The following is a 16,112-nucleotide window of genomic DNA, read 5'->3' on the forward strand; positions in this document are numbered from 1 at the left end:
TGCAATTTGAAACATAATGTTTCCGTATAAAAGAAATAAACGCCAAACCATCACAAACATTTAGGCATGATGTTGTAAGTGGTAACACTTATCCTTGCTAGGTTGGAATTTTGCTGTGGTAGTAATAAATAAAACTGCTGTAATATTAGTTGTGACGGTGAATTTTGCGATGGTTTCTAAAGTGAAATCCATACGTTAAATAAAAATTTGGCGATGGTAAGTCACCCTCACCCACCACTAAATCTAAAAAATGTAATCTTTCAAAATTATAGTGGTGATTATAATTATCTATTAAATTAATTATGACAATAACAATGATTTCTAGCTGCCGCTAAATATAAAAAAAATAGAGACAAAAGATAATTCTACGATAATTAGGTAATATAAATTATAGATGTGATGGCAATATTCCGTTCATACTTTCTATTATCATTTTAAAAAAAAAAAATTTGAGCAATTATTACACATGATTTTTATGCCTATTAAAGGGAAACAAAACTTGGCACCAACACAAATGTCTAACCAATTGTCCAAAATGTGTGTGTATAAACGAATTTTTAGTTATTTTAATTTAATTAGTGATCTCAAATTTTTAAGGTTTTGAGTATTTAGATGCAGGGATGGAGCTAATATTCATTAACAGAAGGATGTCTATGAAAAAAAATGTCCAAAAAATATATACACATAAATTTTTAAATAAAATCTTGGTAATATAATTTTATAATTACATGCAAGTATATAAGGGATACTTAGTAAGTTAATAACATAATTTTAATTTAATAACTTACAATTTTTTCCATTTATTGACTAAACAATATATTAAATAGAATAATATGAAATAATTATACGTACCTTGTTGCTTTGCCTAAGCGTGTGAGCGTGTGTTCAGTGATTGATTTCTTGAATTGCAATGTGTGTTTTTAGAGTTGTCAATATGTGATGCAGTGAGTGGTGGAACAATAAGAGTTGAGTGATTTTGATTGAAAGCAAATTAACTCGAAAAAAAAAAAGAGTCACACAGGTTCACTACTCACATCCAGATTGCTAAGTTTATATTCATTTTGAATGTTCTGATTATAATTTTTTGATGAGTAGGTTCTGATTATAATTTAGTTCTTTCTTTAGAGGTAAAAAACACTAAAATTAAGTTAATACTTACTTTCGTGACATTATGTTAATTGATTTTTTTTTAAGCTCCACAATAACTCATTAGCCCAAAAAAATAACCTACATATGGAGAGTAAATTCCAAGATTTAATTATCAGACGTTTCAATAATGAATTTCACCATTTAATTCCTCACCTAAATACATTTGTACACATGGATTGTACTATAACAAGCATTGAAATTACAAATTAAGGTAGGGTTTAAGTTAATTTCTTTTCTAGTTCCTCTTTTCTTAAGAGAAGTTAGACAAAACACAATTTGTAGAGATTCTACTACAGCTAGTTTCTTTTACAATGAAGAACAAGTAAAAAAAGACAGCTTTTACAGGACAAAAAAAAGAACTTCAACATAAATTAATTGAAGGAACTTTCGCTTTTTAAGCAAAAGAAAAGTTGTAATAAAAAAGTGGATTAAATTTTACCTAAGATAATTACAAGTTACAATATTAGTGATTGATGGGTGAACTACTTCTCTAATCCTACAGATAAGAAAATTAGCCTCTCATGACTGTAGAACAATCCTTAAAAATCATCAAATCAAAAGATATTAGAAATTCAAATAGAAGGAAAAGAATAAATTAGAAGAAGAAAGTTTATTTTTATTTTTTTTAGTTTTTACGATAAGATGCTTATTTTATTAAGGCAAAACAGAAACTAGCCTGAGCTAGTAGAAGCATCATACAAAGCAATGGTTTCAGCTTGGTGAGGCAATTCCTCTAACCAGTACAAATCGTTATAAATGAAAGCTAAATGAGCAATTTTGTCCGCATAAAGAATGTTTGATCTTAAAAGTAACACTATGCAGCTGCTTTTTCTTACTAGTGTATTAGGCATGTATTGTAAAGTTGGCTCTTTCACGTGTTTGAATATGCCTTAAATATTAATTTATGTGTGTTCAGAAGTGTTTGGATACGTGTAACATATCAATTTATGTGTGTTGAATCCAAACTATCACAAGTTTTTATGTGATTAAGGAATTCAAGGTGTTTGAATGTGGATTACATACTAATTTATGTGTCCAATCAAATTTATCGAGAGTAGCTTTTTTTTGTTGTCTTAAATCAAGCGTAGCTTTCGCTCTCTTTATTCTTGGATAACAAGAAAAAAAAACCATCTAAAATATAACTAAATTTCAACTAATTTTATTCTATTTAAAGAGATCATTCCCAAATTATGGTTTATTTAATTGATATTTTATTTTTTATAACTATATTATATTCTTGATATCAAGTTCTAAGGAATAATAGTTTGAAAAAAAAGAGTTTACATGAAATTGAAATAATTAAATGATACTAACTAACTTTCTTAATTAGCATAAGTTAATTCCTTTTTTACTAATATTCCAGATCTCAAGAGTTTGTCTTTAAAATAAATTCAAGATGTTTAAGTGTGTTACATACTACATCCAGACTTATATATAAGAAATATAATGTAACGTTTTCTTGATCCTCATTATAAGAAACATAAAACTACTTCATTGTTAAATTTATTTTTACCCCTAATTAATTGTGAGGTTTATTAATGATATATACTCATTTCTCCATGGAAGTGGGTGTATTTATTGAGCTACCAATCAAACAAGGTACATATTGGTTGAAAAATCATCTTTTGAAAAATAAACATTTCTTAAACCATTTAATGTGATGAGTAGTCTTGGAATGACATCAAAATTTATGACAAGATGACCAATCTAATTATTTCTATTTGTCTTGATGAATTAGATACTTGTTTCTTATATATAGAACCAGAAGTAGTACCAATTTATGTGTGTCCAATCAAAACTATCAAGAGTAGCTTCTTTGCCTTTAATGTGACCTAAAAGTATTTTAATACGCATTACATTTGAATTTATGTGTGTCCAATCAAAACTATTAAGAGTAGTTTTTATGTCTTTAATGAAACTTGAAAGTGTTTGAATACCCATTACATTCCAATTTATGTGTGTTCAATCAAAACTATCAACAGTAACATTTATGTCTTTTAACATTAGTGAATTCAAGATGACACATTGCCGAGTCAATCACACAATGTTATCCTATGTTTTTTTTTTTTTTTTACATAGAACAAGTTAACAAAATGATAAAAGATAACAATTTTATAAAATTAACCTTATTATTTCTTAGAATGTGAGTTTAGACATAATCTTAGTTAGCACTATGAATTTGGACATAACTCAACTCAAAAACTAGCTCATATAGTAAGGATTTCCCCATTCATATTCTCTATCTTGACATTATCTTTAGCCGATATGAGACTTAATTTTTTTTTCAAATACCCTCTCAATATAATCTTAAAATGTGAATTTCAACCTAAGCTAAGCACTATGAGTTTGAGTCTAAATCAACCCCAAACCCTAGCTCATATGGTAAGGATTATCTCTCAATTATATATTGTATCTTGACACTACATTTAGTTGATATAGAACTTAATCTTATTTGCTAGAAATGATATAACATAGCATTATAAAAAAATATTACTATTAGGTGAATACATGAAAAAGAATAATTAATATTACATTAAAAAACTAAAATACTAAAATGACATTTATTTTAAAATTATTTTTTTCTTCTTAAGTGAGACTTATTATCAGAGGTAATACCAATTAAAATCTTTCTAATATTTGGGTCAACATGAATAAAAACCCTTTGTATCATTATTAAAACTTTCTTAAATTAATCCAACACCTTTCATTTACTCCATAAAAGTACATACGGAAAAATACAACATATAAAGGAGGAAACTACTGAAATTTCAAAAAACAGAAAACTATTAAAAAAAATGTAATCTTGGATTCAATGTGTTTATTTACCTTAGATATTCAAAATTATGAATCTGCACATATTGTAAAATTCAGTAAATGGATAATACAATGTACAAGATCTACCTTGAACCCAACTCACAATATTGAAGGGAAGAAAGATATATGATATTTGACAATAACATCTATCAAACATAGGAGCTTTTCAGAATAAGGTTAATTCTAGAAAAGTTCATTAACTTGAGATTGTTTTGTGCACCTTAATTGTACAAAGGCCACATTGTCATGTAGCCTTAGAAATCATAATATGTAGAAGAATTCACAAGAGGGCAATGTATGACACTAACTTAAGCTGTACATTTTTTTAAGCATTGCAGCTATGAAAAGCAAAGGCAGAGCATTGACAGTTCCGACAGTGCTTATAAATACATTTGCCTTGTTGATCACATCGAATGCCAAAAACCTCTCCTGACCTTCCTCCGGAAAGGTTTACATGCCACGATACTGAGGTCAACAGCTGCTGCAAGTGCCATGAAGATGGCAGCATCCTCCACGCATGTCACGTGTCGCATTGCCAGTTGTACTGATGGTTTACTTCGCTTCCCTTCACCTTGAACTCTACAACTCATGACGAAACCTCCAACCAATGGACTCAGCGCACCAAAGTCTCCACTACTTTGTGGACTAGGTATTGGACTTGCTGCAGTAGCTACAGTTCGCATATGTTTCTCAGTGTCTATGAAAAACTCTCCACCCTTTTCAGCACTTATGTGTATTTCAGACATAAGAAATTCACCTCCTTCTTGAGCTTCAGACAGAAGATGGAATCTGCAGCAAACAGTGTCTCTAATGCCACGCTCGCGCCATGCTTCAAGTTTTCCCCATGGCTGCCAGCTCTCAGATCGACCTATGTCTGGACGAACAATCAACCAAGATCCTGGGTTGGATCTGGCAACCCAATCACAACCTGAAGATGGAACAAAGGGAGTTGTTATGAAGGCTGCAGCTACAGCCGAGCCAGAGAGGTCATGTATCGTCACCTTCCACCCCTTTCTTTCTCTCCTCTCTGTCTCTAAGTCAGAAATGTCATTAGAACCTGACCAGTAAGCGCTCAACGAGTCAATCTGGGAAACCCTGTCATTCCATAGCTATCAAAAGTTTTATTAACAACAAATGTTTAGACAAATGTTGCACGTCTTACAGATATCAGGTCCAACCAACTGACAAAGAAACAATGAAGAAAATACACTACCAATTTTCCACTTGAAATATTGATTTGAGAGAATGATTTAATTCCTTGGTCCCAAAACCAGGCATTGTGTTCTTATGAAATATAATTTAAGCTTCCATTGGAGGAGACTGGTTAACTACATCAGTCCACAGACATTCTGGTATAAGTGTTTTGTCCATGCTTCAGGATGCAAAGAAAATTATACTTAATGGATTTGGCTCCTCCAAAATGAGTTATTCACTTTAGTCAGTAAAGTAACAAATCTAAGTTGTTGACATACAAATCAACTGTTGATATTCTAACACATGCATGATTTATAATGCATGTGCACATAATATTAATCATTGATTTTCTCATCCACGAATTTGTTACTTCACTCTCTAAAGTGAGTTCACTTTAGAGGAGCCAGATCCATACTTAATTATGTTGATAAAAGAAAAACCTTGTATAACATGATATTGAGTTCAATTTTAAAACTCAAATGCAAGTTATTTGAGAACAACTAAATGATGACTTCTAAAGATTTCTTAGAAGGGTCAACATAACTGAAAGTAAAATAGATCGTGAATTTCATATCACCTGTCCTTACTAAACTTGCAACTGAAGATTGGCTGCTTGATGGATCCTTGCAGTTGAACTATCTGAGGACTCAATGTTGTTATATCTTCAAACTGGAACACATATCTAGGGTCAGGATCTAGTTTCACTTTTAAATGTAACTCCGCACCCGGTTTTCCATTATCCTGTTTGTTCTTGCCAATACCTATCCACCCATTAAAAAGAATCACTGGCTTTCCCTCACCCCACTCGGGGCCAACCTGCATTCTAAAAATCCCAATTTGCTGCCTTTTGTTGCCAACTCCACAATGGGATCCCTTCCTCCCTGAAAACACCGCAATCTCCAAACAAGCATGAGTGTTGTAGAAGCAACCGGGAGCTAACAACGCTTTTAAATCAGATTCCTCAAGGTAAAAGCTAAAAGCAACATTCTGAGTATCAGGTATAACTTCTGTGGAGGATATCACGGGGACTGATGATGTTTGAACAGGAAAACCTCGAAGCCGTATCTCACAAACACAAGGTAAAGAGAGTGTTTGAATTCCAGATTTTGTAGTGCTCAGTTCAATTCCAGTGCATCGCAACCCCAGAGAACCTATTGACAACCTAATAAAGGCCTGAGGATCCATATTTGTCACAATTGTCCCACCATTGCTTTTAAAGCACTATTTTTCACAAAACTCATGTCCTGAATAATAAAAACAGGAATAAAGAGAAAGTTAAGCACTAAGCACTTGTTTGATTAGAATTAAAAAAAAATTACACAAGTTAGCATGCAATATAAAATTGCAGTCATTATAGCTTGTCATACCGAACAAAACATAAAAATACAACATTTGAAGCAAGTAACAAACATTTATATTTTTCCACTAAAACAAAAATACATTTATATTTGAAAAACAAACAAAGAAAAAGTAGACACTACCCATTAGCTTAGGACAATTGTTTAGTTTGTGTAAACACGATAATTAGAAAGCAGTGTGAGCAATTTAACACAATGAAGCAAACACGATGGGTAGGTAAAGCAACAAAGGATACCAAAAGAAAACTGTTTATATATAACATTAACATGAAGAGACCAGTTCACGGAAAGACTGGACAACTTTATGCAGCAGATGTTGGAAACAAACTCATCAGAAGAAAGAAATATTTCGGTCATAAATAAATTGGGAAATTAAAAGTACTAGAAAAACGACTTTTTCAGAATGAATGAATATACTATGAACAAATTTCATACAAGAATCACACTCCATGTTGTCCAATTTCCATTGGATATGACTATATATTTATGATATTCAAAGGAAGACACACTCGACTTAGACCCAGAGATTCCATTCTATGATAGTTTAAGTGCTTAGAGACCACACATAAGAATAAAATCAATTTTAAGTTCTTTAACTTCTTCACAGTTTGCATTCAAAAAGTTCCACAAGAAAAGAAGAACCGTTTTGACTGAATTTACTTCCTGAATTCATAAAGTTTTCAAAAGGCACATTCAGTGAATACCAAAGGTAAACTGGCATATTAGAGTCCAATGGTTAAATTGTCAGAACAAATGCCTTCTCCAGAGATTATAATAGCGTAGCAACTGACAGAAATGGATTCAATCATCTATACCTTACTGGTTTAATAGAAGTACTAGACAAAAAACCATATACAAAGGGAGACAAATTATTTCATTAATCTAAAGTGCACAATAAACTATTGCATTAAACAACTGAAGTGCAAAAGGCATTTTTATATTGCTAATTGCTCAAACATCTATTTGTTATATCAAAGACAAACTATATAACAGAATTGCCACAGGGCTATTAATACGATATAGACGATAATCTTAACTTCTCAGAGAAAATAAGTTCTATCAATCACTAAAGAAAACATTACTTAGGACAAGCCAAGAAAATAAAAAAACTTGTAATGAGATGAGTATACGTTTCCAAGCAAATGCCTTCAGAAACTCTGCCATCAAGCAGCACATAAGAGATATAATGTCATCAAGCACTAAAGGCTTTGAATGGCAGCAATCGATTATTTTGCTGTCCGATAGGTAGCTCATATATTAGAGTACCCGAGGGGGAACAGAATTTTCATTAGTAAAAAGGGTATTTTTGTTTCATGTCAAACATGACCATGGAATATGATATTATTTCAAAATCTTTATTAAAATGGCAGTTAAAGTAATTACATTAAAAGGATCAAAGTTGGTATTCATCAACTTTGCATTTTGATTCTAAAAAGAGCTTAAAATTACGGTATCAAGCATGCCATTCTCTAACGAGTAAAGGTTCATTTCTTAGCAAAATAATATAGAATATAAGCTGGCTTTTCAAGGGGGCTAAATTCTGATGACAGCATACACCAAGCAATCTGTTAAGATCACCAATCAGAAAATTTTTCATTTTTCTTTCACTTTAAGCAAAGATATAGATCAAACAAAATTACAAGGCACATTAGGTCGAAGAAAAGGAAATTAACAGAATCAATTAAATCATCAGGACAGCTCAAACTCATTCGGAAGTTAAGAGGCAACCTTCCTTTTTGACCAAAGCCCCAATCACATGTTTATATGTCAATCTTTTTTCAGTTGAAGAACAAAATCATAAAGTCAATTAAACCATTCAGTTAGCTCAAATTCGATAAAAAAAAATTTACAAAATTTTCACTTTAGACCTAATAATATTAAAATATTCATGACACTCATGCCCCTAACAGCTCTCTATTCAACCTAAGGTAACTTGCATTTTCAGGAACCAAAAGAGCACTTCTCAATCAACAGACTTCTTTAAAGTTTATACCTATAGTGAAGTGAGAAGCCATAAGTATAACCAACCTCAACAAACACAAACACCACATAGATCAAAGGAATTGACCTAACAGAACTCAATAAACCAATTTAAGCAAATCAACCACCACAAACTCAAGCACATGAGAAATTCTTCCAATGAAGTTAAAACTGTAACAGAAGCAGCCAATTGTTATGATGTGAAAACCTGTCAACTACCCCATCCAAAGCCCAAATTTGCAATACACAAAAGCAGCAGGAGGAACACAATGACAAGAACTAACAACAAAGCAGAAAAGTCAAAGTCAAAATACACAGATATAAATGCAACTTGAACTCACCTAGTAGATACATAAAGCACCAAACTCCCTCAACCCTTCACACAAAGGACTCAAACCTTAAAAAAAAAACACATTGGCCCAGCTTCACATAGATAACAAAAATCCCAGAAGGCAAAAAAAAGTTAAATAAACTAAAATAAAACAAAAACCCCAGAGAAAGAAAAAAAGGGTTTTTATGACGACACACACAAAACCCAACTGAAAAATCTCACGTTTTGCATCCTCCAAATCCCAAAACTTGGAAAAGGGTTGTTCCTAAGAGAAGGGTGTTGAACAAAGAAAGGAGGAAAAGAGGAGCAAATAAAAAAGGAAGAGAGGTATATGAAGTAGCAGATGATTGTGCACAGATCACGATGATAATTACCCAAAATTTATTGAAAAATGTTTGCGCAATCTCTCTTTCTTTGTGGCATAATGTGTTTTTGGTTGTTATGTGTGAAAGAGAGAGAGAGAAAGAAGAGAGAGATTGAATATTATAATATATTTATTAATTAAATATTAAATAAATTAATAAATTATGATCTCTACACCAATTCTCACGAAACAGACGGAGAAAGAAAAGGAATCGCATTTGTTTTTCTCTTTCCATTTATGACATTCCAATGTACTAACATGATTATGGAATATGGAATTTTGACGAAAGAATTTAAGGTTTAGTTCTATTTTTAGTTACTCCAATGTGTAGTTTCGGTTATAATACTTTTATTTAAATTTAATTTTTTAACTTTTTTTTATAAAAAAGTTTATCATCTAATTCTTCAGTATGCTTTTTTTTTAACTCCTCAATTTTCATTTTTTATATCATTATTTTCTGGATTAGTTGTACTATTTTAAATTTGTTTCCTATCTATTTTTCCTAAAATCAAAGAATTTGATCGTTTTTAAAACTTTAATTTAAAATCTTGTAAAATTCTTTAAACTTTCTTTTAATTTTCTAAGCCTTTTAAACAATTTCTTATTTCAAGTGTATCATAATCTCTCAATAAGTAAAAATAATGTAAGAATTTAAATATTGTATATAAAGAAAAAATGATAAAATAATTTGACTGTAATAATTAGAAAAGAAATTAAATTCAAGTAAATTAAGTATTAGAGAACTAAAAGTATACATTAACTGTAATAAAAAATGAAAATACAATTATGTCGTAATATAGTTATGATAGAATATTTTTTATATTTTATTATGATAGGTTGGAAAATGTTTTGTAAATAAATTTTTCTCTTTATCTTTTTAATAAAAATGGGATGAAAAAGATGATTACTTAAAATGAGGTGTAAAAATCATCTTTTATGCAGCCTTTTTGCCTTTAAACTTTTTAAAATTTAAATCTGTCGCCTAATTGATTTGTGCTTCAAATTAATATTTTAAATTATCAAATTAGTATAACATGGCTAAAAACAGAAGAAGAGCGTAACACTTTTTTTACGTATTGATTTTATTAGTACATGGACAATGCAAATTTTTAAATGTGTTTGTAAACACTTTTTTTTCACTTAAAATTTTATTTTATTAATTAAAAAACATGTTTAAATAAAAGACCTGTTTAGCAAAACAGCTTATGTAATTAACTTATAGCATTTTTTTAAATGCTATTCTAAGTAGTTCTCTAATTTTTCAACTTCCACTTGCAATTGTTTTTTTATTATTTTTATTCCTGAATTTTTTTTATGATACCTTATTTACCCATACAATACAACTCTATTACATCCCTCAGCACTAATAATCCACTCAGCTACCACATCGGTTGTTGGCTTGTTGCTACTAAATTACTTTTTGGATTCTCATCTTAATATTGCGTTGTTGTTTTTTTTTTTTTAATTATTGTATTGCTTTCTTTTTAATAAAATATTTTATATTTATTGAAAAAAATATTCAATTTTTAAAAAAATAATAATTACTTTTTAATAGAAATATTACTTAAAATTTTATTTATGCAAAAAATAAAATAAAAATATATTATTTTAAATAAATAAGTGTACTGTCCAGGGCTCATAAAGTGAACATGACAAACTACGTGACACTCCAACACACACGTTAGTCCTCCGTGTCAGTCCTGACACTGGAGCATGAACGTATCACCCTTAACCGTCGGACTTCCAACCGATAGGTTATCTCTAATCACTTCATTATTTAAATATGTTGCAACCTCCTTACCACATGACAAGTATTCAATTATCTATAAGATATGCACTATCTATAAGAAAAAATTATTTACTAGCTATTATCTACACGCTAGTAATTATATGTAAGGTTTGTTACAACACCGTAACAGCCCCTACAAACAAAGACCCCTAGCTCCCACTTCACTCTATAAGTATCAGGTTGTATTTCACCATTTTCATCTTTCATTCTCACCTAACTCATGTACTTACTTGAGTGTTAGAATCATTTGTTTTGCAGGTCTATCCTCTTGTTCTCCTAAGAAAGGGTACTCTAAGTTCGACTTGCGAGATCGTGGAGCCCACCTTGGCCACGACCACCCTGACATCAATCAGCTCCAGATTTTGGTATGTACATTTGGCGTCCATCGTGGGGTCATGGTAAAACTTAGTCCACGGCCTCTTTTTCACCCATGGTTAGCGTGCAATCTGACCTCAAATGAGAGACCATTTTTGAAGGCTCCAATCCTCCATCGATGACCATGACAGATATCGATATTTTCCAACAATTTAAAACCCGCATTACGGAGATGGAACGACATCATGAGGAGGAGCTCATAAAGCTGAAGGCTTACCATAACCAGCTGGAGGTTTGTGTGCGACACCCCTAGGGCGACGAGCACTTTGCCCACACAATGCATGAGGTCACTTAAGGGGAATCACATCCCTAACACACCGTCAACACCCAAGATGATCTTAATCTCTCCCACATACACCGTCCTGAAGGGAAAACTACTCGTCGATACCTTTTTGTCGACCACATCATGGAAGATGACATACCCTTAGGTTGGAAACCACTCAACCTAGAGCGGTACGATGGAACCACTGATCCAGATGAACATCTACATGTATTCCTCACCCAGGCAAATCTCTACACCAACGACAATGCAATTTTGTGTCGTGTCTTCCCAACGTCCCTTAAAGGGGCGACATTAACTTGGTACGGAAGACTCCCTCCAAGGTCCATTGACAGATTCAACACCCTTGTCAAACGCTTCAGTTCTTAGTATGCGGTCAACCATTCACACCGTATGACATCCTCCGCTTTGGCCACTCTATAGCAAGCAGATGATGAATCTCTCGAATGTTCATGGACTGGTTTGGATGAGTTGTTGTCCAGATCTGAAACCTCAACCCAAAAGTAGCTTGGATGAGTTACGTGAACGAGCCAAATACATTCAAATGGAGGAGACGTCAAGGTTGAGAAACGAGGTTCGACAAGCCAGACAAAAGTGTGACAAGAGAGAAAGAGGTACCAAGACTGACTCATACAAGTCAGACAAAAGGCAAATGCTGGACAAGCGCTAACCTCTCCTAAAAGGACCTAGGTATGAGTGTTACACACTCCCTAACAGCAAATCAAACTATTATCCTGGAAAAGGTCTTCAACACAAAGGTATTAGCACTGCTACCTCTGCCACTTCCTCCCAGGCCAAGGTTAGACAAAACCAAATACTACAGATACCATCATAATTACTCTCACAATACAAAAGATCGATGGGCCTTGAAAGACAAAATAGAAGAACTCATACAGACTAAAGGACACCAAGAGGACCAACATAGAAATCATGATGTTGAAAAAAGAAGGGACAAAGCAAATGATCGAGGGAGACAGAGGCACCACTAGCAAAGACGCGAGCGACAACCTCCACAAGAACAGGAAAACGAGAACACTCAACAATTCAGAGGTGTAATCAACACCATTGCTGGCGGATTTTCCTATGGAGGGCAGTCTAGTCAGTCCCGCAAGCATCACCTCAATGCCATTTGGAATATCGACATCAATTGTGTTGATATGCCATCACTATGAAGTTCCCCTCCTATCACTTTTACTGATAGAGACTTCAAGGGTATCAACCAAGATGACATCATGATTATCTCTATTGTAATCGCCAATTTCATGGTGTCCAAGGTCCTCATTGACCAAGGCAGCTCCACAAACATCCTTTACTGGAAAATGTTCTAGAGGCTTAAAGTCTTGCATGATATTGTCCAGCCTCACTCTGGTCCACTCCTCAGCTTTGCAAAAGAAAGAGTAGAGATAAGAGGCTATGTCAACCTAATGAACACCTTTGATCAAGGCCAACTCTTAAGGAGCTTCACAATCAAGTATTTTATCATTGATGCAGATACCTCCTACTTTGCTTTGATTGGCAAGAAAACGCTGAACAAACTTGGAGTCATCGTCTCCACACCGCGTCTCAAGATGAAATTTCTAACCTTGACCGAAGAGATTGTGGCTGTTAAGGCAGATCAATAGCAGCCCTGATAGTGCTATGCTGAAAGCTTGAAGGTGATACCTTATCCTCCCACCAAGGAGCTTTGCATGCCTCACTCCATAGCGGGTGGTGGCACTCAAGTCATGAGTGTGGATGAAAGGTCTCCAGTCTGAGTGCTAACCATCTACGAAGCGAGCCTGGATGACGCTTTTGATGTAGATCCGTGCGACGACACTGTTGATAAAGGCCCAAAGCTTATTGAAGAACTTGTCAAGCTGCAGCTCAGACCCAAACACAAGCAATGCACATAGCTCAGTCGGGACCTTACTAGACATGACCATCCTTATGTCGGACAACTCCAAATTTTGGTAAATACAATAAGTTTATTTAATTGATTTTAATATAATTTTTTTGTTTTGGTAAAAAAAAAACTAATTTTTGGTAAAATAATAAACATTTCACAAACAACAAATGAAATGTTACAATATACACGGCTTCCAAAAGTAATAAATCGATAATCTTTTTTAAGGATTCAAAAAAAAATTATCAAAAATAAAATCTCCTTATATTATAAAATTGTTAAAATAATAAAGATTTAACTATATTATCTTATTTTATTTAGCAAAAATATTTCAGAATAAAAATAAAATATTGGCATAAAGAATTACTTAGTACAAATTTGCAAAGATGGCAACTAATTAAAAATTGTCAAATAATTAACCAATTTAATATTTATATATTTTTGTTTCTTATAGGTTCATATTGTTTTTAAATTTTGATCTTGATAATTTTTTTTAATTTTAATTTGTTTAGGTTGACATTTTTTTCTGATAAGGTTTTCACTTTTATCTTCTGCTTAAATATGTTTTTGGTCTTTGTAATTTTTTTTATCACTTTAAGTTTATTTTTAATTTTAGTCCTCCTAAGTTTGTACATTTTCAATTTTGATTCCTATAAAATATTTTATTTCTTTTTAGTCTCATAAGTTTATATTTTTTCAATTTTGATCCTTGTACGTGTGAACTTATAGAGACTATAAATGAAAAAAAATAAAATCTTATAAAGATCAATTGAAAAATAAATTTACAAGAATTAAAAATGAATAAAATATCTTATGAAGACCAAAATTGAAAAAAAATTAGAGACTAAAATTAGAAAAATAAACTTACATAGACCAAAAATAAAAACATGTTAACTTACAGACACCAAAACATATTTAAGCCTTCATTTTTAGTCATTATAAATTTGTATTTTTTCAATTTTAATCCCTTAAAGATTTCATTTTTTTTCTATTTATAATCTTTATAAGTTCGTAGTTATAGAACCAAAATTAAAAAACATAAATTTACAGTATTAACAATGAACAAAATATCTTAAATGGACAAAAATTAAAAAAAAAACATAAACTTACAAAAATTAACCAAATATAAAAAATCAGTTGAAAAAAATGTCAAAATAATATAATGCAAAATTAAATTAAATTAATTTAAAAGTCAAAATTATTGTTTTTCAAACATTGATGTCAGATTAATTACATATTTACTATTCTCACTGTGATTTATTTATTGTTATTAAATAAAATTAAAAGAAAATAATTAAGTTCTCAAATGATAAAATTTCAATTAAAGAATTTCTCTATAACTTCTCAACTGATCAAATTTCAATAAAAGGATTTCTCTATCAGAAAAAATATCTTATAGTACCTAAAACTTTTATTAGTTATTATATATTGATATGCCTATTGAATTATAGCCCTAATGAATTTTAAATATTTGCCAATATTATAGTATTCTAGACTTAAAAATTAAAAACATAACAGCTGTCTTTGGAAAAAGAAAAATTCATTGAATATTTCAAAGTATTGCGACCATATGAATATGAACACGAATAACTGGGAACTTGGAATTTGTGAAAGAGTCAGACACTATGGCTGGATGGACTCATAAATAATAAATATAAAACATTATCTTAAATAACTATAGAGAATTGAAAGTATTTATTTGTGGAAAAAAGAAGAGAGAGATTGAGAATTGGAAGGCAAAAGAAGAACTAAGAAGAAGAAGAATGAGTAATCAAAAGGATAGAAATAAGAAGGTTGTGAATACAGCTGTAATCAAAAGAGAGTGTAAGAAATCAAGTTAGGAATCGCTATCAGACACATGTGCCTGACTTCATCCCTATGCTCATCTTTTTTTTAAATAATTTTTTTACACCATATATACGCAAAGTGTTTTTTATTTATTTATTAAATAGTATAAAATCTACTATTGGCTATTGCAATGTTATATAACATATATTTACGTACATATTTATGACCATACAGCCTGTAAGTTAAGTTCCATGCATTGATTTTCAAAATATTTGGTTGTAGGGAACCTGAGAAAGCTGGCACATTTGTTGCGTGTGTAAATATTTAATTCGTTTTCATTATTATTATTTTTATATGAATAAAAATTATAACTGAACACGTTGATCAATTAAGGTGACATATTGCTCGAGTTTAAGCGGTAAATATTTGTGGTTTTAAAAAAAATTGTGAATAATTTTTTTTTTTTTTTACAATATGTAGATTTTATGCTAAAAAAACAATATGTAGATGTAGATCTTAACGTGATGAAAGTGTTCTTTTAAAATTCAAATGTAACGTCTCATTTTGACTTTGCTTACAATGAAATAAATAACTAGTTTTAATAAATTTGTTTTAGAATACGAAATGTGATTCAATAAATTAAACCTAACGTAACGCCCTCAGTATACAAGAAAGCATGAATAATACAAACAACAAAAAGAAACTAAGAATAGAATTAGAGTTTAATATTTATTAACTGGTTATGTCATTAAATTATAAATTATTATTTAAATTATTTTAAGATAATTATTGAAAAAAATTAATAAAT

At 31.3% G+C, this 16,112-nt stretch overlaps 1 protein-coding gene across 2 annotated transcripts; it reads right to left on the minus strand.

Moving 5' to 3' along the window:
• Positions 1–4,070: 4,070 nt before the first annotated feature.
• On the minus strand, positions 4,071–9,362 carry LOC100815012 (uncharacterized). 2 transcript variants are annotated; one of them, XM_003520980.5, is made up of 3 exons: positions 8,837–9,362; positions 5,735–6,401; positions 4,071–5,058 (listed from the first exon to the last, which is right to left on the minus strand). In XM_003520980.5, exons 2-3 carry the CDS (start codon positions 6,340–6,342, stop codon positions 4,368–4,370), a joined length of 1,299 nt encoding a protein of 432 aa, XP_003521028.1. In that variant the 5' UTR covers positions 6,343–6,401; positions 8,837–9,362; the 3' UTR covers positions 4,071–4,367. The 2 variants fall into 2 exon arrangements, with proteins under 2 accessions (XP_003521028.1, XP_006576673.1); XM_006576610.4 differs by having other exon boundaries at positions 9,201–9,342.
• Between the last annotated feature and the right edge of the window lie 6,750 nt (positions 9,363–16,112).

The sequence above is a fragment of the Glycine max genome, chromosome 3 (genome assembly GCF_000004515.6).
Source record: "Glycine max cultivar Williams 82 chromosome 3, Glycine_max_v4.0, whole genome shotgun sequence".
NCBI classification, from domain to species: Eukaryota; Viridiplantae; Streptophyta; class Magnoliopsida; order Fabales; family Fabaceae; genus Glycine; species Glycine max.

Excerpts from the sequence above, each read along its gene's own strand:
- LOC100815012 (XM_003520980.5), bottom strand. The coding sequence starts at position 6,342 with ATGGATCCTCAGGCCTTTATTAGGTTGTCAATAGGTTCTCTGGGGTTG. Across the intron at positions 5,059-5,734 it reads TGCAAGTTTAGTAAGGACAG|GGTTTCCCAGATTGACTCGT; the intron begins GTGATATGAAAT and ends ATGGAATGACAG.